Below are 20,569 nucleotides of genomic sequence, written 5' to 3'. Positions count from 1 at the left end.
TTTATTCCTCATCATGTCTTCTCTACTTTTGGTGGCCTCTGCAAGCCCTAAGTCGGGATCAATATGACAACAGCCAGCTCAAAGTGCAGGGCGCGAAATTCAAAATATTTTTTTTTTTAAATATTTAACTTTCACACATTAACAAGTCCAATACAGCATATGAAAGGTACACATCTTGTGAATCCAGCCAACATGTCCGATTTTTAAAATGTTTTACAGGGAAGACACAATATGTAAATCTATTAGCTAACCACGTTAGCAAAAGACACCACTTTTTTTACTTCACCAGTTTTTTACTCCATCAGTAGCTATCACAAATTCGACCAAATAAAGATATAAATAGCCACTAACCAAGAAACAACTTCATCAGATGACAGTCTGATAACATATTTATTGTATAGCATATGTTTTGTTCGAAAAATGTGCATATTTCAGGTATAAATCATAGTTTACATTGCAGCTACAATCAGAAATTGCACCGAAAGCAGACAGAATAATTACAGACACCAACGCCAAATAACTAAATACTCATCATAAAACATTTATGAAAAATACATAGTGTACAGCAATTGAAAGACAGGCATCTTGTGATTCCAGACAATATTTCCGATTTATCAAGTGTTTTACAGCGAAAACACAATATAGCGTTATATTAGCGTAGCCACAATAGCCAAAAACACAAGCAATTTCCCAGTAGCAAAAGTAAGCGATCGTAACAAACAGGCAAAAGATATATAATTTTTGACTAACCTTGATTTTCTTCCTCAGATGACAGTCCTATAACATCAGGTTATACATACACTTATGTTTTGTTCGAAAATGTGCATATTTAGAGCTGAAATCAATGGTTACACATTGTGCTAACTTAGCTACTTTTTCCCACTACGTCCGGATTTTTCCTGACACTTTTTCTGACACACATATTCTGACCAAATAGCTATTCATAAACATAACAAAAAAATACATGTTGTATAGGAAATGATAGATCCATTAGTTCTTAATGAAATCGCAGTGTTAGAATTCTAAAAATAACTTCATTACGATATGCAGCTTCGGTATAGCTAGAGTACCCAAAACGTTGGACGCCCACGACTAGTACACAGTTCGACAGATATATGAAATAGCATCATAAAATGTTTCTTACTTTTGCTGATCTTTCATCAGAATGTTGGACAAGGTGTCCTTTGTCCAGAACAGTCGTTGTTTGGAATTAGAACGGACTCTTTCCCTCTTGAATTAGCACGCGCACTAGCCAAGTGACACGGATCTCTCCAACGTCAACAAAGTCAGAGAACGGAACACGGCAAAACTCCCGAAAAATTTTCAATAATCTGATGAAACTATATTGAAAAAACATACTTTACGATGATATGGTCACATGTGTCAAATAAAATCAAAGCCGGAGATGTTAGTCGTCCATAACGACAGCTAAACAGAAGGCAAATCCATGTCCCCTTTCGCGCGCTCCAGAAAACAGAAAATGGACGGTCACCTCATACAAAGAGCTTTTATTCCACCTCAGACCAAGATAAACACGAAATTTCTTCTCTCACCGCCTCTTGACACCCAGGGGAAGGTGTATGAAGTGCACGTAGACTCTTACGTATCATGCCCATGTATAGGCAGGAAGTAGAACAGAGCCTCGGTTTCAGACATTCCACTTCCTGGTCAGGAAGTGTGCTGCAGAATGACTTCTGTTTCACTCAGATAAATAATTCAAACGGTTTTAGAAACTAGAGAGTGTTTTCTATCCAATAGTAATAATAATATGCATATTGTACGAGCAAGAATTGAGTACGAGGCCGTTTGAAATGGGCACCATTTATCTGGCTACTCAATACTGCCCCTTGCAGCCCAAACAGGTTAACTTCATGTTGTTTTGCAATTATAATATTGACAAAATTCCAGTGAAACTTTCTGCTTTTCATCGGCAGGTTCTCTCATCATGGTCCTTAATTTATAAACACAATTTTTCTCCACACAGATATTATATATGGAATAATCAGGATATATTGTATAAAAATACTTCTTTGTTTTTAGAATATTGGTTCCGAAATAATATCCTATTGGTGAGCCAACTGGTAAATGCAGAGGGTCTTTTACTCAGTTAGAAGGAATTCTTATCTCTTTACAAGGTCCCTGTAACACCTAAAGATTTTGCAATTGTTTTAGACGCCATTCCCTCAGGTGTTGCTCTGTTATTCAGGAACGTGTCAAGACCTGACCCTCAGAGCCTACCTTCTATTGACCCTGTTGACTCATCAGTAGGAAAGATTTGTTTCTCTTTTGGTCCATTCAACAACAGAGCGATACGAACCTTGTTTCAGCAGGATGTTGTATCTATACCTTATGTCATGCCTTATTGGAATGGATTTGTTGATAATATCTGTTGGAAAAAAGTTTGGATGTTGCCACACACACACATACCTACTTGTTAACAAAATTAAGGAGGTTTCCTTTAAAATTATTCATAAATATTATCCTGCCAACCACTATATGAAGAAGTTTAAGGAAAACATAAATTCAAATTGCTCCTTTTGTAATGACCACCCAGAAACAGTGTTGCATCTTTTTTTGGCATTGTATTCATGTAAGAAAACTGTGGCAAGACATCAGTAGATTTATATTTGAACACATTTATGAAGATTTTACACTATTGTGGAGAGATGTACTGCTTGGACTCTTTACATACGATAGAAATGAGCTGAAACATTTTTATGTAATTAACTTCATTATTCTTTTGGCCAAATTTCATATACACAAATGTAAATTTACAAACAAAAAAAAACATTTTCTAACCCTACAAAAAGAAATTGAACTGTATTTTAAGACAGTTAAATACTCTACTAACAAAAAAGCTGTTAGAATTGTAAGTCTATGTATGTCCCTTAAGGTCCTTGTGTAATTGTCATGTGATATTGTACACCCTAGCTCAATTGTCCATTGTATATAATATATATATACTTGTGTCCCTTACGTACTTTCTGTATTGATTTGTTGTTCATAAAAAATAATAAAAAACGAAGCCATGTCCAAATACATTTCAGTTATATCTCCAGACAGCTATGAACAGTGCATACGCCGCTAGCAAGGTAGCCAGCTTTTAAACGTTTGCAAGTTAGCTAGCTACCTTTCTCTGGATTTTCCACACGTTGAAGTTTTTCCCGAGTTGGGCTCCGAGGATGTACTCTCCATTCAAAACTGTGAGGGACCTCGAAGAAGTATTGGCCCCTCGATAGGCCAAGAGATTTGTACCAGAATGGAGTTCAAGAACGGCACAGTTCCATAGCTGTCCAGCCGAATCGGCACATAAAACTATTTCCATAGGCGCTGACATCTTTGAAGAGAACGCGTGTTGTTTTCACTGGTTGATTTGAAAGTGAAGGTAATGAACGCATGCACAGTACGTAATTTACTAATCGAAGCTATGGATTTTGGGTTATGTAGGCCATAACGTTGGTAAAGTTATTACACAGTTTATAAACCCAGAGGAGCAACATATTGAGACTTCCGGGAACGCTTGAGAAACAGACTAAGCAGACCAGATATAATATACTAGCCTAAACAATATATATTGACAAAAGCACAAATCACAGCATACTACAGGTCGAGGAGGGACCTACAATTTTAGGAGGGGAGAATGACTGTGAGAAGGTCAGTTCTGGTGACTTTTTAAAAATGATATTCTACTCCAAAATGAATGAAAATAAAATTATACTTGACATCTAAAATATAATTTCTCCCTCCAGAAATGAACCCTATAACATGTTGGACAATATTATCAGATCGGTATGCAATTTAGCAATAAGCATTATCACCTGATGTAGCCCAGCTGATGCAGTTTACTTGATGCAGAAAAGTGGCTATAAATAAGTAGGCTGAGGGTTACCCATTTGGATAATCATTAGCTAGATCATAAACTCAAGTCTAAACATTGCTAGTTAGCAACATATTGATGACTTGAATGTCCCCTGAAAAAACATTGCACTGGCACTTAGGCAACCAAGGACCATGTACTGTGAATATAATGTAGGACTACCGTTGTTAGATTTAGCCCCGGTCTTCCCTATGCATTCAATGCCTTTGGAAAGCCCTAACACGCATTAACCATTCCGCTGCTAAAAACTCTGATTCTAAAATTGTGCATTTGACTAATTTGTTGGATGTAAGTGTAGACTAGTACTAGAAAGCTCCGGGATCCTCCTCTTTTAACAGTGGCCATCAAAACTGCTCTCAAAGGTATTTTCCTGCAACTGCATTAAGAACGTTGTACAATGACTGGGCATGCATATTTCTCTCCCTGTGAGGCACTTGCAATGCAACTCGAGAGGAATATTATTTTCTTGCATGTATGCGTGTTACGTATACAGGTATCCTGTGTGTGTGTATTTCTTTGCTCTCCTTCTCCCCTCACAGGTGGAATTTATCAGTCACCAATCAGTCTCTAATCAGAAGACACATGCTCCTTTTCCCTTACCCAATCACATTCCCTTTCCCTTGGTTTAAAACCCTGTCAGTTGTTTTCTCTGGAGCTCAATCTCTCTGTCAATGCCATCTGTCTGTTGATCTCTTAGTTGGTTTTTGCAACTACATGTCACTTTGTCCCCACCTGTGAGTATTGGTTTTGTTATGGTGTTTGTTTGATGGTGGGAAAAGGGGGTAACCAGACAGGTCGCCCATGGGTATACACTACCCGTATGAATACTTTGTATAAACACACTAATTAGAACTGGGCGGACCACCCACTGTACTTTTGGTTAGTTAGCTTTTGTTAAAGTAGGCTAGTCTAGCTTAGGGGTGTTTTTGGAGATTTGTTTCTTTCCTTAGGTCCAGCTCAGCCCCTTATCCTGCCCCCCCCCCCCTGAGTGTTTGATGGTAGATATGTTGTCTGTGGTTATTTGTTCTCACTGTTACGGTTTCACTATTATAATTTGCGTGAGTTATGTTAAGGGTCTCGTTACCATCCCCCCCTAGACTGTCGGGCCAAAAGGATTCGTAACAATGCGACAGGCTGAACAATTACATAGGTCAACTATTGTACTATGTGGTTGTCTAATTTTGTTGTTGCTTACTCATGTTGTTGGCTGTGGAAAATTAAATGTGGACAACTATTTTTCATTAGATAATTCAAATAACCAAAGGTACAGAGTCTTAGCTCCGCTTGGTGCCGGTTCTCGATCCCGGCGGGACCCGGTCCAATTCAACCCATGGGCCTAGCTCAACAATATGTAAGCAATGTGTGAGTTTAGCTATTCTCTGCTTCAGATGACAAGAGTTGCATTGCCCATACCCATGAAGCCAGTAATGCCATCATACTCTAGGCCAGGGATGGACAACTGGTGGCCTGCAATGTGGCCCCCCCTTTACTCAGTACTTTGTTGGAGAAACTTTGGCAGTGATTACAGCCTCAAGTGTTCTTGGGTATGACGCTACAAGCTTGGCACACCTGTATTTGGGGAGTTTCTCCCATTCTTCTCTGCAGATCCTTTCATGCTCTGTAAGGTTGGATGGGGAGCATCGCTGCACAGCTATTTTCAGGTCTCTCCAGAGATGTTTGATCGGGTTCAAGTCCGGGCTCTGGCTAGGCCACTCAAGGACATTCAGAGACTTGTCCCGAAGCCACTCCTGCGTTGACTTGGCTGTGTGCTTAGGGTCGCTGTCCTGTTGGAAGGTGAACCTTCACCCCAGTCTGAGGTCCTGAGTGCTCTGGAGCAGGTTTTCATCAGGGATCTCTGTTCATCTTTCCCTTGATCCTGACTAGTGTCCCCGTCCCTGCTGCTGAAAAACATCCCCACAGCATATTGATGCCACCACCATGCTTCACCGTAGGGATGGTGCCAGGTTTCCTCCAGACGCTACACTTGGCATTCAGGCAAAATAGTTCAGTCTTGGTTTCATCAGACCAGAGAATCCTGTTTCTCATGGTCTGAGAGTCCTTTAGGTGCCTTTTGGCAAACTCCAAGTGGGCTGTCATGTGCCTTTTACTGAGGAGTGGCTTCTGTCTGGCCACTGTACCATAAAGGCCTGACTGACTCTCCTTCCAGACTCACATCTCCAATCCAAAGTTAAATCTGGAATTGGCTTCCTATTTCGCAACAAAGCATCCTTCACTCATGCTGCCAAACATACCCTCGTAAAACTGACCATCCTACCGATCCTCGACTTCGGAAATGTCATTTACAAAATAGCCTCCAATACCCTACTCAATAAATTGGATGCAGTCTATCACAGTGCCATCCGTTTTGTCACCAAAGCCCCATATACTACCCACCACTGCGACCTGTATGCTCTCGTTGGCTGGCCCTCGCTTCATACTCATCGCCAAACCCACTGGCTCCAGGTCATCTACAAGACCCTGCTAGTCCCCCCTTATCTCAGCTCGCTGGTCACCATAGCAGCACCCACTCGTAGCACGCGCTCCAGCAGGTATATCTCACTGGTCACCCCCAAAGCCAATTCCTCCTTTGGTCGTCTTTCCTTACAGTTCTCTGCTGCCAATGACTGGAACGAACTGCAAAAATCTTTGAAGCTGGAAACACTTATCTCCCTCACTAGCTTTAAGCACCAGCTGTCAGAGCAGCTCACAGATTACTACACCTGTACATAGCCCATCTATAATTTAGCCCAAACAACTACCTCTTCCCCTACTGTATTTATTTATTTTGCTCCTTTGCACCACATTATTTCTATTTCTAATTTGCACATTCTTCCACTGCAAATCTACCATTCCAGTGTTTTACTTGCTATATTGTATTTACTTCACCACCATGGCCTTTTTTTGCCTTTACCTCCCTTATCTCACCTCATTTGCTCACATTGTATATAGATTTATTTTCTACTGTATTATTGACTGTATGCTTGTTTTTACTCCATGTGTAACTCTGTTGTATGTGTCAAACGGCTTTGCTTTATCTTGGCCAGGTCGCAATTGTAAATGAGAACTTGTTCTGAACTAGCCTACCTGGTTAAATAAAGGTGAAATATAAAAAAAAATACTTGGAGGGTAGTTCAAGTGAAATTTCTCAGAGTACAAGGAGCTTCCGATAGCATGTGACATAAGTCATGGCAAAATGTGTAGAAATGTACTTTAAAACTGGGGGGGGGGGGGCTGTACAAATGTGTTGGCTGCGCCCACTAATTGGCCACACGTGATCTTAATGTGTGTTTGATTCCTTTGAAATGGGGTCTTTGAATAGATTGAAATTAATCGCTTTGTATGAGTTAAAAAAAACATGGCATGCTAGTTGAACCGGTGTTAAATGGCTAGCTAGTTAGTGGTGCACACATGTAGCGTTTCAATCGGTGATGTCACTTGCTCTTAGACCTTGAAGTAGTTGTATCCCTTGCTCTAAAGCTTGAAGTAGTTGTATCCCTTGCTCTAAAGCTTGAAGTAGTTGTATCCCTTGCTCTAAAGCTTGAAGTAGTTGTATCCCTTGCTCTGCAAAGGGCCGCGGCTTTTGTTGGGCGATAGGTAGCGATGCTTCGTGGGTGACTGTTATTGATGTATTTAGAGCAGGGATGGGCAACTCCAGTCCTCAGGGGCCTGATTGGTGTCACACTTTTGCCCTAGCCCCAGGTAATACACCTGACTCCAATAATCAACTAATCATGATCTTCATTTTAGAACACAATTAGTTTAATCCCCTTGTGCTTGCTGTGGATGGGGAAAAAGTGTGACCAGTCCAGCCCCTGAGGACTGGAGTTGCCCACCCCTGGTTTAGAGGGTCCCTGGTTCAAGCCCAGGTTGAAGAAGGCCGGAAGCAAGATACACTGGCTCCATCTTGGTGGTACTGTGGACTAATTACATGGCAAGAGAACAGAAGATCATTGTTTCAAATCTCACTGATGCCATTTGACAATAAAACATTTTAAGTGTTTGCATGATTAATGCCTAAGCCAGCATTTCCTCGAGTACCCCAACACTAAACATTTTTGTTGTAGCTTTTGGACAAGCACACCTGATTCAACTTGTCAACTAATTATCAAGCCATCAATGAGTTGAATCAGGTGAGATTGTCAGGGGCAACAACAAAAATGTGCAGTTGAGGGTACACGAGGAGTTAGGAAATTCCGGCTTAAGCAAATGAATTGTGTTTTCTGTGCATTGAGTTCAAATGAGTTAAAACAAAATGTTATTAAAAGTCTAATTGAAACATGTTCTCAGAACGGTATTTAATTACCTTAAAATAACCTATAATTTCCATTCTCAGAATGTTAATAAAACCTCCCAGGAACACCTTCGGGGAACCATACATAGTAAAACATTCTCAGAGCTGCCCTGCAACCTAAAAGTGTACGTTCCCAGAACAGGCAACATTTTCACTTCAGTTCTCAGAACGTTAAAGAAACATTCTGTTCGACAGGTCAGGAAACGTATGGCTTTGTTCCCAAAACCAAATGTTCCCACAACTTCCAAGGAACCAAATGTGCTAGCTGGGAGTCCTCCAATGAATGTATCCCAATCAGAGCAAGAGAAGAGTACTGAGTTTGGCAATAACAAGAGGGCCTGCCTGTGACCTTCTCCCAACATTTCCACTTCCATATCCTTCCTCCTTTGGAATTGCTAGTGTTGAGCAAATAGTGGTTTTTGAGGTCAGTCCGGTTTCAGTTCGATTATAAAAAAAATCTCACGATTTTCTGTTTTGATAATTTTTTAAAACATTAAATGCATTATGTGGGTTGAACGCTGTAACACAGAATAAAACAATTAATAAAAGTCCCATGATGGTAGTGACTGCCCATGACTCCTTATCACTAATTAACCATCAGTTTATTCACATTACTTTAATAAAATATTTCAGTTGTTGTGTAAGTTACATTTGGTTTATTTGATTTTATTCCAAGTTATCTAATTTCTATAGAGCTGCTGCCTATGCTGTCTGACAAAATCACAATTTTAGTAGTACTTCAAAGTATACAAGGTATACTTTTATGACTGCTGAGTATCAATAACTTGGAAAGCAACTGCTCTCTATGTATCCCCTCTTGATCACAGCATTCTTCTGTCTCTTATGTAGCAGGCATAAAAGAAACAGACAGGACAAGTAGCCGCATAATGGATTATGGTTATTGTAGTTCATTATCATTTATTTTTGCTCGAAACTATGTAGAACATTGGCCTGTTAGAAACTACAACTCCCTACTACATTGCACTGTTTGGTTATGATCTAATTTATCTCTCAAGAAACTGCAGCTCAATGTGGCATTGTGTTCACAGAAAAAAACTGAACAAAATGGAGTTCAAATAATTGAACTGATGTTGGTCAATTCAACAAAAAATAACCAACATTTTGGTTAATCGCTTAGCACTAGGAATTGCACACCTGTCTCAAAACCTTGCACAATTGAAACAAGGTGAAGTATGTGAAAAGGATAGAAATTACTGCACCCCTTCCCTCAAACACAATAGCAAGAGATGGTTAGCTTTTCTAAAAACGTGCACAGATTCCACATGTGTTTACAAATCCGTCCGATATCGAAAGGGATGTGTGTACATTAGTGTATATGTGCCCTTATTCAAAGGATGTTAGCAGAGTGCAAATTGTACCGTGACATTCGGGGAGCCCCTATTGTGCCTGATAGTAAAGACATGTCATTTAACGGTAACAATGTATTACATTTTAATGTGGCATGAACACAACCAGTCATGATGTTTTCATCTGATTGTTGAACAAAGCACTTCAAAAAGTAGGCTGCCTGCAGCACTTTCATCCATTCCAAAATAATTTCAGCATCCAAACCATTTGATTAATGGAAAGAAACATCTGTTACAAACACCATCAGTGTAAGGACATTTGGCGATTGTCATTAGACCTACTGCAGTGGGTGTATTCATGGGTGCCAAGGGAAGCCATGCTTCCCTAAAAATGTGAACAATAAAAATAAATAAAAAATGAAATAATTTTTTATTTTCTTCCAATTCGTAAGTGGCTGAATCTATCTCATAGGAAAAAGCATCCAAGCGAGCAGAACAACGCCCCTCTGTCTCAGTATATGCAGCCAATATATCAGATTCTGCATTGCCAAAAAGAGTATGTCATGTTAACATTACTTTATTGGTTTACTGTTACTTCGTATCAAAACATAACCACTTTCGCATTTGCACAGAGGGACAGCTAACGTTAATCGTCATTGGTTCTAGCTAGCAGTCAAAACTTTGGCCATGTTCATTTGCCAAAATATGTTATTAAAAGTTGCAGATAGAAATACCATGAATAGAATATTTTCAATGTTTTGGCAATTGAATGTTCACTATTTTGGGCTTTGGAATTTCTATTAAAAACCTCAAAAATAATTCTTATGTCATTATGAGACAGAAAAACAGGCACAATAGATTATGGTCATTGTAGATAATTACCATGTTTCTGCAATGAACTAGGTTGAATATTTGCTTAACGGAAACTCACTTCAGCCCAGCGTCCCACATAGTTCTTGAGTTGATTTATCTTGTGAATCATTTGATTTCTCTCTAGAGAAACGGCGAGTTGGGCTCACAAAAAAAAAAAAAATTCAAGTAATTGAACCGAGGTTGGTCAATTATTATATTATTATTATAATAACTTTTTACGATGGTTAATTGCTCAGCACTAATAACCATATAATATCAAGTACAGGTCCATCTTATTGTCCTGGAGAACTTGTCTTAATTGTCTTCAATAACCTCACTGGCTCAGCATCATGTTCCTGGAAACCATGTGGAAGGCAAATATTTAATCACATTGATATATAGATTATAGACAGTTACAGACAGTGTCTATGAATATCAAATCAAACAAACTAAGATTTATGATATGTTTGTTGTTATGATCTTTGGTTTATTTTCCACACTGCTTTCACAGCCACTGCTTATATACAGTAAGCGTCCATGGCATTGAATAATGATGCTTAGTTAGCGCCTTGTGCTATTACACTCACATGTTATCAAATGCAGACTGACGAAGAGGACAACGGACAGGGCAAGAATGCTACTGAGGGGTGCGGCAACTCCGCCATTCACAGGCTCGTCGTGATGGTTCACTTTGCACATCTGCCTGCAAATATAACCATGGTGCAAAAACGATATCAACCCTCATGAAAGTTAAACCAGCCAGGCATGTTTAGCTGATTCATAACAGTAGTCAATCTGAAGGTGTATATCAGTTCAGTATAACTCTGTACCAGGTCAGTGTCACTCTATTGATACTTACAGCTGCTTCTGTAAATACTGCTTGCTGGACTCGCAGTCCTTGGTCTGGCTCTCTTGGTCTGCTATCCACTGACTCTCAGCAGCTGAGTGCAAAGCCTCGCAGGACTCCCACTTATGAGATGCCTGTGTCAAGTTATCCTGAAGGAATTTGATGTGCTCTGAAATCATAAGGCGCGAAAACAAAACATTGAGTGACAGAAATAAAATGTTGAATCCATGCTCACCATAATCAGTTTTGAAGTACAATGACAATGCCATTTGATGCTAAGGCATACTATTGGTAGTTAGGGATGTTTTTGACGTCTTTGATAGATCAAAATAGGACATCCCTAGTTCTCATTACACAGGCAGCCCAATTATGATATTCTTTCCGCTTATATATTTGTCTTTTCACCAATCACATCAGATAAATCTCCTGTGAAAAAAGCTTTTAATTGTAATCTGTCCCCGTTCTGCTTCACATTAATCCAACCTGGTCTCAGAGCATGTCAAATTACTCTGTAAGTAAATCTGAGACACTCCATTTAGTATGATATGTTACGTTTCGTATGGTATGTATTAATTTGTGGATGTCCATCACCCATTTCGCATGATATGTAACAAATTACAATTCATATTTTATGCAATGATGTAAAGTACTTAAATAGTACTTTCAAGTATTTTTACTTAAGTAGTTTGTTTTGGTATCTGTGCTTTACTATTTATATTTTTGACAACTTTATACTTTTACTTCACTACATTCCTGAAGGTAATTATGTTATTTTTACTCCATACATTTTCCTTCACACCCAAAAGTACTTGTTACATTTGGAATGCTTAGCAGGACAGGAAAATTGTCTAATTCACACACTTATCAAGAGAACATCCCTGGTCATCCCTACTGTCATGACTCTCCTGGTCAAGGATCCAAGGCCTCAGATCAGCTTGGCAAATGGCTGACAGATAATCAGACCCCCTCTCTCCCACAGGAGAGGAGAGGGAGGGCTGGGCCAGTTTATGACACCCCAAGCCAATCGTAAATCTTATGCAGCAGAGAACCCTCTCTTGCTTTTTAGTGTCAAGATTGGAATGTCTTTGTTACAGAGACGTCTGAAGAGGAGTAGGGATTGGACCAAAGCGCAGCGTGAAGTGTTGACATAACGATATTTATTAAAGTAAAGACGTAACACGAAAACACTATAACAAACTACAAAACAAATAAACGATGTAGACAGACCTGGACTGGAGAACTTACAATAAACGAAGAACGCACGAACAGGAACAGACTACATACACGAACGACAAAACGAAACAGTCCCGTGTGGTAGACATACAGACACAGGAGACAACCACCCACAAACAAACAGAGTGAAACAGCCTACCTATATATGATTCTCAATCAGAGGAAATGAATAGCACCTGTCCCTGATTGAGAACCATATAAGGCTAACAAACAATGAACCTAAACATAGAAACACGTAACATAGAATGCCCACCCCAACTCACGCCCTGACCAACTAAACACATATAAAAATAAGAGAAAACAGGTCAGGAACGTGACAGTGTAGTACTGAATAATCAGAAAAGGCTGGGGTTCTTATTGATTCAAGTCTACAACATTCAGAATGAGACTGATATGAGGTAATAATTAATAAGTGACTGTTATCAATATATAACACACATATCTTTTAGAGTTCGGGAGATGGTAACTATGAACAACTTCTTCCGTGGTGCCCCAAATTCCTAATGAGTTAATTGTTACCAGATTCATTTAATCTGTTAACAATTAAACATAGTTAGTTGATCCGATAAATTACAGTCATCACATTAATGAAAGTCACGTCATGACACTGATCTGGCCTCTGATCTGGCGGACTCACTAAACACATGCTTCGTTTGTAAATTATGTCTGTGGGTTGGAGCGTCCCCCTGGCTATCCGTAATTTTAAAAAACAAGAAAATGGTGCCGTCTGGTTTGCTTAAGGAATTTTAAATTATTTATACTTTTACTTTTGATACTTAAGTATATTTAAAACCAAATACTTTAAAACTTTTACTCAAGTAGGATTTTACTGGGTGACTTTCCCATTTACTTGAGGTATTTTCTATTAAGGCATGTTTACTTTTACTCAAGTATGACAATTGGGTACTTTTCCCACAACTGATTATATGTTCCGAATTTTCAAAACGTACAATATGTTCCGAATTTGCAAAAATTACTATATGTTACGAATTTGAAAAATGTATGATATGTTATGAATTCTAACTAGGTGGCTAACGTTAGCTAGCTGGCTAATGTTAGCTAGGCTAGGGGTTAGGGTTACGTTTATGAGTTAGGTTAAAGAGTTAAGGTTAGGGGAAGGATTAGCTAAAAGGGTCAAGGTTAGGTTTAGGGTTAGGAGAAGGGTTAGCTAACATTTTAAGTATGTGAAAAGTAGCAAAAAAATTGCTACGTTTGCCTTAAAACTTCTTATGACTGCAATCCCGGTAACGGGATCGATATGACAACAGCCAGTGAAAGTGCAGGGCGCCAAATTCAAACAACAGATATCTCATAATTAAAATTCCTCAAACATACATGTGTCTTATACAATTTTAAAGGTAATCTTGTTGTTAATCCCACCAAAGTGTCCAATTTCAAATAGGATTTTCAGCGAAAGGACCACAAACGATTATGTTAGGTCACCGCCAAATCACAGACAAACACAGTCATTTTCCCAGCCAAAGATAGGAGTATCAAAAAGCACAAATAGAGATAACATTAATCACTAACCTTTGATGATCTTCATCAGATGACACTCATAGGACTTCATGTTACACAATACATGTATGTTTTGTTTGATAAAGTTCATATTTATATAAAAAAAATCTGAGTTTACATTGGCGTGTTACGTTCACTAGTTCCAAAAACATCCAGTTATTTTGCATTGCCACATCGATTCAACAGAAATACTCATCATAAATGTAGATGATAATACAAGTTATACACATGGAATTATAGATATACCTCTCCTTAAGTAACCATCTGTCTTATGTAACCATGCCAAACGTAACATATAATACTCATTGTAGTGTCCCGGATTTGCTTTTACTATGTTACGTCTAGTCTATGAGACCAGGCTGATTAATCTATTTACTCTGAAGTATGTGACAGGTCGCTGACTCGTTTATGAAGTTATACCCTATATATATCTGAATTTTAATACCAGACTTAACAACTATTTGCTTACAACCTACTATGTTGTGTGATGATTAATTATTAGATGACAGATCATTTGGGAGGCCAACAGTAAAGTGAGTAACTGAATTAACTTGGTAACTTGTTAAGCTAAGTAAAAAGCTTGTGAGTAGCGCTTCATTATTAGAGACAAGGTCATTTGGGAGTCCACTATTTCATTTGAAAGTAGCCTGTGACAGCTTTTAAGGAATGGTAAACAGATGGGATGGCTATTAAAGAAATTCACTCTACTAGAACTTTCACTTAAATCATAATTAGTCATCAGCCTTTTTTAAGGAGCAATAACCAACCAAACCTGTGTATTAATTTACCCTAATTTACCCGGTTTCTATAGTTACAGGGGAAAAGGCTGCTAAGAATATTGTTGGTGAGAAAGTGCTCCTTTCATGGTAGCCAATACCAGAGGCAAAAATCCCATACCTCCCACTGTGGCAGCAATTTTCCTACCTTGGCGTAGCGTGATTTCTGAAGTGAGATTTTCCTCGATTTCTTTAAGCATCTCAATCTCTTTTTCCAGGACAGTAATGTTTACACCCAAAATAACCTGCAAAAAGACAATGGTGGTCATTGAGTAACTCCTCTGGACTTTAAAGTTGTCAGAAGTGGTTGATACAACTCTAATATCTGCTAAGAAAAGTCCAAATCAATGGTGGAAGATTGAGACCGTTGTGCTTAAAGGACATGGACTTCAGTCAAAATGGCACCCTATTGCCTAATCTGGTTAAACGTAGAGCATTATATAGAGAACAGGGTGCCATTTCAGACACAGGCATGGTGTGCCCTATCACTGCTTTCCCTCTTCTTCCAGGAAGGGTTTAACTTGACCTCCCACCCACTCCCTGGGAAGGACCAGCAGTTTTTCAGAATTTGATTGCTGCATTTGCAGAGCATTTGCATAACTGTGTGTCCATTGTGCCTCTGGTTGTTATGTAAAGGCCTAATGTGACTTTTCACTAGCAATCATTTGTCATGATAATACAGTAACTTGTTTTCACTGAAACTATTATTAACAGTCCAACTGATATGATATCAAAAAAATATTATAAACACTAAATCACAGACTGTTAGAAAAGGTTTGGATATCAGATAAATTAAAAAATCATCATATCAGATCAATCGAAAATGACAAAATGTAGTAAGGGCATCGGGTACAACGGAAAGGTTAGAGGCAGGGGAGAGGCAGAGGATAGCTCTTGCAGCCTGAGGGAGTGAGTCAGTTAACCTCAGTGCTGCGGGAACCAGGGAGGGGAGTGAGGGAGAGGAGCCAAGCAAACACTCACGCTTTCCTGATGACAGTCAGCCAGGGACACGTTGGTCTTGCCCAGACGCTTCAGGAACCGCTCCATCTTCATGACCTGCCAGGTCTGGTTGGTGCGGCCCTCCTCCACCATCTCCTCCAGGGCCTGCTTGTTCTTGGCGTACAGCACCCTGGCTTCCTCGTGCTTCTCTGTCAGGTTCTGCAGATCAGCCCTGCACTGGCTGGCGCCCTCCATGTCCGGAGAGGTGGCCCACACCACGATGATGATGAGGGAGCTGACCAACCACAGGAACAGGCAGGCAATCATAATATTGCAGATGATTTTGGACGACTTGGGCCTGGTCATGGTAGACACAAAGGTGGCGGTGGTGATGGTAAAATAAAAAAGAAGAACAAAATCCTTTTTTAGGGCAGGTGATTAGGTGATCCGGAGTGTGTCCTGTCCTGCAAGCGGTGTCTGTGTAAGAGGCAGGAGGTTCCTAGCAGAGTGTGTAACTGACTTCCCCTAAAACTCTGCCTCAGCTGGGCTGGGCAGGAAATGGGTGTGCTGGAGTGAGAAAGAGTAAACCTGTTTCACTCTCCAGCCTCTCCCCCTCTGCAACCCGCACCTCCCTCCCACCCGTCACCATCATGCTTGAGGGGGGGGGGGGGTTCCCATACACACACACTGTGAGGGGAAAATGAAAGTCAAGACTCTAGTGCCTTTGCGTGATGCTGTGTTTTCCCCGAAAGGGTGTGTGTTTCTGTTTCCATTTCTCAGTCGCGGGGAGCAACCTGGCAGCACTCCCAACTCGACATAGCGCTGGCCTTGAACATAGCTTTGCGGGGAGAGTTCAGTCACACAGCCTGGTTCTTCAGCTATGTCTTATTTGAAACACTATCACAAGAGCCAGAGTGCAGCAGCTGAGGCCGAGGCAGCAACTCAGTGTTTCCTGAGCTTATGCCACTAGGGCCCTAGAGAAACCTTGGCACAATGACAGACACACACAGGAAACCCTGTTGACAGGTGGTCACTCTGTCCCCTTCATTAATTATTTTATTTCACCTTTATTTAACCAGGTAGGCTAGTTGAGAACAGGTTCTCATTTACAACTACGACCTGGCCAAGATAAAGCAAAGCAGTTTGACACGTACAACACAGATTTACACATGCAAACATACAGTCAATAATACAGTAGAAAAAGTCTATATACAGTGTGTGCAAATGAGGTAGGTAAGGCATTAAATAGGCCATGTGTCACGTTCCTGACCTGTTTTCCTTTGTTTTGTATTCATTTTAGTTGGTCAGGGCGTGAGTTGGGTGGGTTTGTCTATGTTTGTATTTCTATGTGGGGTTTTGTGTTCGGCCTGGTATGATTCTCAATTAGAGACAGGTGTGTATTGTTTGTCTCTAATTGAGAGTCATACAAAGGCAGCCAGGGTTTCACTGGTGTTTTGTGGGTGTTTGTTCCTGTGTCCTCACAGGACAGTTGAAGGTTAGTCACGTTTGTTGTTTTGTAGTTTGTAGTGTCTTGTTTGCTGTTTTTTCATTAAAAGATGGCTTATTTCCCTCAATCCGCATCTTGGTCCTATCCATGCTCCTTCTCGTCTAAGGGGGAGAACAACAATGACTGCCTTTACAGAAACACCCACCACAACAGGACCAAGCGGATTGAGGAGAGAGAAAAAGAACTAAGGCACTGGACACAGGAGGAATGGTCTTGGGAGATCATGGACGGAAAAGGACCCTGGGGAAGGGTTGGAGAGAATCGCCGCTCTCGGGAGGTGAAGAAGGCAGCCACAGCCCAGGAGCGGTGGATTGAGGAGGCAGCACGTATGAGAGGCTGGAAGCCCGAGAGGCTCACCCAAGAATTTCTTGGGGGGGGGGCTAAAGGGGAGTGTGGCGAAGCCGGGTTGGATACCTGAGCCAACTCCCCGGGCTTGCCGTGGAGTAAGAGGGCGTCGTACTGGTCAGACACCGTGTTATGCGGTGAAGCGCACGGTGTCCCCAGTACGCGTGCTTAGCCCAGTGCGGGCTATTCCACCTTGCCGCACTGGGAGGGCTAGGTTGGGCATCGAGCCGGATGCCATGAAGCCGGCCCAACGTATCTGGCCTCCAGTACGTCTCCTCGGGCCGGCGTACATGGCACCAGCCTTACAGGTGGTGTCCCCGGTTCGCCTGCATAGCCCAGTGCGGGCTATTCCACCTCGCCGCACTGGCAGGGCTACGGGGACCATTCAACCTGGTAAGGTTGGAGAGGCTCGGTGCTCAAGAGCACGTGTCCTCCTTCACGGTCCGGTATATCCGGCGCCACCTTCCCACCCCAGCTCAGTACCACCAGTGCCTACACCACGCACCAGGCTTCCAGTGCATCTCCAGAGCCCTGTTCCTCCTCCACGTACTCTCCCTATGGTGCGTGTCTCCAGCCCAGTGCCTCCAGTTCCGGCACCACGCACCAAGCCTCCTGTGCGTCTCCAGAGCCCTGGACGCACTGTTCCTTCTCCCCGCACTCGCCCTGAGGTGCGTGCCCTCAGCCCGGTACCTCCAGTTCCGGTACCACGCACCAGGCCTAGAGTGCGCCACGAGAGTCCAGTGTGCCCTGTTCCTGTTCCCCGCACTCGCCCTGAGGTGCGTGCCCTCAGGCCGGTACCTCCAGTTCCGGTACCACGCACCAGGCCTATAGTGCGTCTCAGCCGGCCAGAGTCTGCCGTCTGCCCAGCGGTGCCTGAACGGCCCGTCTGCCCAGCTCCGTCTGAGCCATCTGTCTGCCCAGCTCCGTCTGAGCCATCGGTCTGCCCAGCTCCGTCTGAGCCATCTGTCTGCCCAGCGCCGTCTGAGCCATCTGTCTGCCCAGCGCCGTCTGAGCCATCTGTCTGCCCAGCGCCGTCTGAGCCATCTGTCTGCCCAGCGCCGTCTGAGCCAACTGTCTGCCCAGCGCCGTCTGAGCCATCTGTCTGCCCAGCGCCATCTGAGTCATCCGTCTGCCACGAGCCATTAGAGCCGCCCGTCTGTCCCGAGCCAGTAGAGCCGTCCGTCAGTCAGGAGCCGCTAGAGCCGTCCGTCAGTCAGGAGCTGCCAGAGACGCCCGCCAGTCAGGAGCTGCCAGAGACGCCCGCCAGTCAGGAGCTGCCAGAGACGCCCGCCAGTCAGGAGCTGCCAGAGACGCCCGCCAGTCAGGAGCTGCCAGAGACGCCCGCCAGTCAGGAGCTGCCAGAGACGTCCGACAGTCCGGAGCTGCCCTACAGTCCGGAGCTGCCCTACAGTCCGGAGCTGCCGTACAGTCCGGAGCTGCCCTACAGTCCGGAGCTGCCCTACAGTCCGGAGCTGCCACTCAGCCCGGACCTGCCGGAGTCCCTCAGCCAGGACCTGCCGGAGTCCCTCAGCCAGGACCTGCCGCCCCTTATCCCGGTGCTGGTCCTTATCCCGGTGCTGCCCCTTGTCCCGGTGCTGCCCCTTGTCCCGGTGCTGCTCCTTGTCCCGGTGCTGCCCCTTATCCCGGTGTTGCCCCTTGTCCCGGTGCTGCCCCTTGTCCCGGTGCTGCCCCTTGTCCCGGTGCTGCCCCTTGTCCCGGTGCTGCCCCTTGTCCCGGTGCTGCCCCTTGTCCCGGTGCTGCCCCTTGTCCCGGTGCTGCCCCTTGTCCCGGTGCTGCCCCTTGTCCCGGTGCTGCCCCTTGTCCCGGTGCTGCCCCTTATCCCGGTGCTGCCCCTTCATTTAGGTGGGGTTAGTGGGAGGGTGGTCATTGGGAGGGGGATAAAGAAGCGGGGATTGATTATGGTGGGGTGGGGACCTCGTCCACCGCCAGAGCCGCCACCGTGGACAGACGCCCACCCAGACCCTCCCCTAGACTTTGTGCTGGTGCGCCCGGAGTTCGCACCTTAAGGGGGGGGTTCTGTCACGTTCCTGACCTGTTTTCCTTTGTTTTGTATTCATTTTAGTTGGTCAGGGCGTGAGTTGGGTGGGTTTGTCTATGTTTGTATTTCTATGTGGGGTTTTGTGTTCGGCCTGGTATGATTCTCAATTAGAGACAGGTGTGTATTGTTTGTCTCTAATTGAGAGTCATACAAAGGCAGCCAGGGTTTCACTGGTGTTTTGTGGGTGTTTGTTCCTGTGTCCTCACAGGACAGTTGAAGGTTAGTCACGTTTGTTGTTTTGTAGTTTGTAGTGTCTTGTTTGCTGTTTTTTCATTAAAAGATGGCTTATTTCCCTCAATCCGCATCTTGGTCCTATCCATGCTCCTTCTCGTCTAAGGGGGAGAACAACAATGACTGCCTTTACACCATGGTGGCGAAGTAATTACAATATAGCAATTAAACACTGGAATGGTAGATGTGCAGAAGATGAATGTGCAAGTAGAGATACTGTGGTGCAAAGAAGCAAGATAAATAAATAAATACAATATGGGGATGAGGTAGTTGGATGGGCTATGTACAGGTGCAGTGATCTGTGAGCTGCTCTGACAGCTGGTGCTTAAAGTTAGTGAGGGAGATATGAGTCTTCAGCTTCAGTGATCTTTGCAGTTCGTTCCAGTCATTGGCAGCAGAGAACTGGAAGGGAAGGCGGCCAAAGGAAGAATTGGCTTTGGGGGTGACCAATGAGATATACCTGCTGGAGCGCATGCTATGGGTGGGTGCTGCTATGGTGACCAGTGAGCTGAGATAAGGCGGGGCTTTACCTAGCAGAGACTTGTAGATGACCTGGAGCCAGTGGGTTTGGCGATGAGTATGAAGCGAGGGCCAGCCAACGAGAGCGTATAGATCGCAGTGGTGGGTAGAATATGGGGCTTTGGTGACAGATGGCACTGTGATAGACTGCATCCAATTTGTTGAGTAGAGTGTTGGAGGCTATTTTTTAAATGACATAGTCGAAGTTCGGTAGGATGGTCAGTTTTACGAGGGTATGTTTGGCAGCATGAGTGAAGGATGCTTTGTT

General features: G+C 42.9%; 1 protein-coding gene and 1 pseudogene across 2 annotated transcripts; both read right to left on the bottom strand.

Moving 5' to 3' along the window:
- Window positions 1-3,337, bottom strand: part of LOC129866572 (WD repeat-containing protein 18-like) — a 110,154-nt pseudogene extending 106,817 nt beyond the window's left edge.
- A 6,699-nt stretch (window positions 3,338-10,036) lies between these two features.
- LOC129867520 (uncharacterized) lies at window positions 10,037-16,212 on the bottom strand. Of its 2 annotated transcripts, XM_055940971.1 has the most exons (5): window positions 15,683-16,211; window positions 14,850-14,946; window positions 11,187-11,343; window positions 10,915-11,030; window positions 10,037-10,683 (listed from the first exon to the last, which is right to left on the bottom strand). In XM_055940971.1, coding segments are annotated over exons 1-5 (696 nt in total). In that variant the 5' UTR covers window positions 16,007-16,211; the 3' UTR covers window positions 10,037-10,681. The 2 variants fall into 2 exon arrangements, with proteins under 2 accessions (XP_055796946.1, XP_055796945.1); XM_055940970.1 differs by lacking the exon at window positions 10,037-10,683 and having other exon boundaries at window positions 10,695-11,030; window positions 15,683-16,212.
- Between the last annotated feature and the right edge of the window lie 4,357 nt (window positions 16,213-20,569).

This window comes from Salvelinus fontinalis, chromosome 12 (genome assembly GCF_029448725.1).
Source record: "Salvelinus fontinalis isolate EN_2023a chromosome 12, ASM2944872v1, whole genome shotgun sequence".
Taxonomy (NCBI): domain Eukaryota; kingdom Metazoa; phylum Chordata; class Actinopteri; order Salmoniformes; family Salmonidae; genus Salvelinus; species Salvelinus fontinalis.
Note: the sequence above shows the minus strand (reverse complement) of the source record. Positions and strands in the feature narration are given on the sequence as shown.

Excerpts from the sequence above, each read along its gene's own strand:
- LOC129867520 (XM_055940970.1), bottom strand. The coding sequence starts at position 16,006 with ATGACCAGGCCCAAGTCGTCCAAAATCATCTGCAATATTATGATTGCC. Across the intron at positions 14,947-15,682 it reads CTGACTGTCATCAGGAAAGC|GTTATTTTGGGTGTAAACAT; the intron begins GTGAGTGTTTGC and ends GTCTTTTTGCAG. Across the intron at positions 11,344-14,849 it reads AGAAATCACGCTACGCCAAG|AGCACATCAAATTCCTTCAG; the intron begins GTAGGAAAATTG and ends TTATGATTTCAG.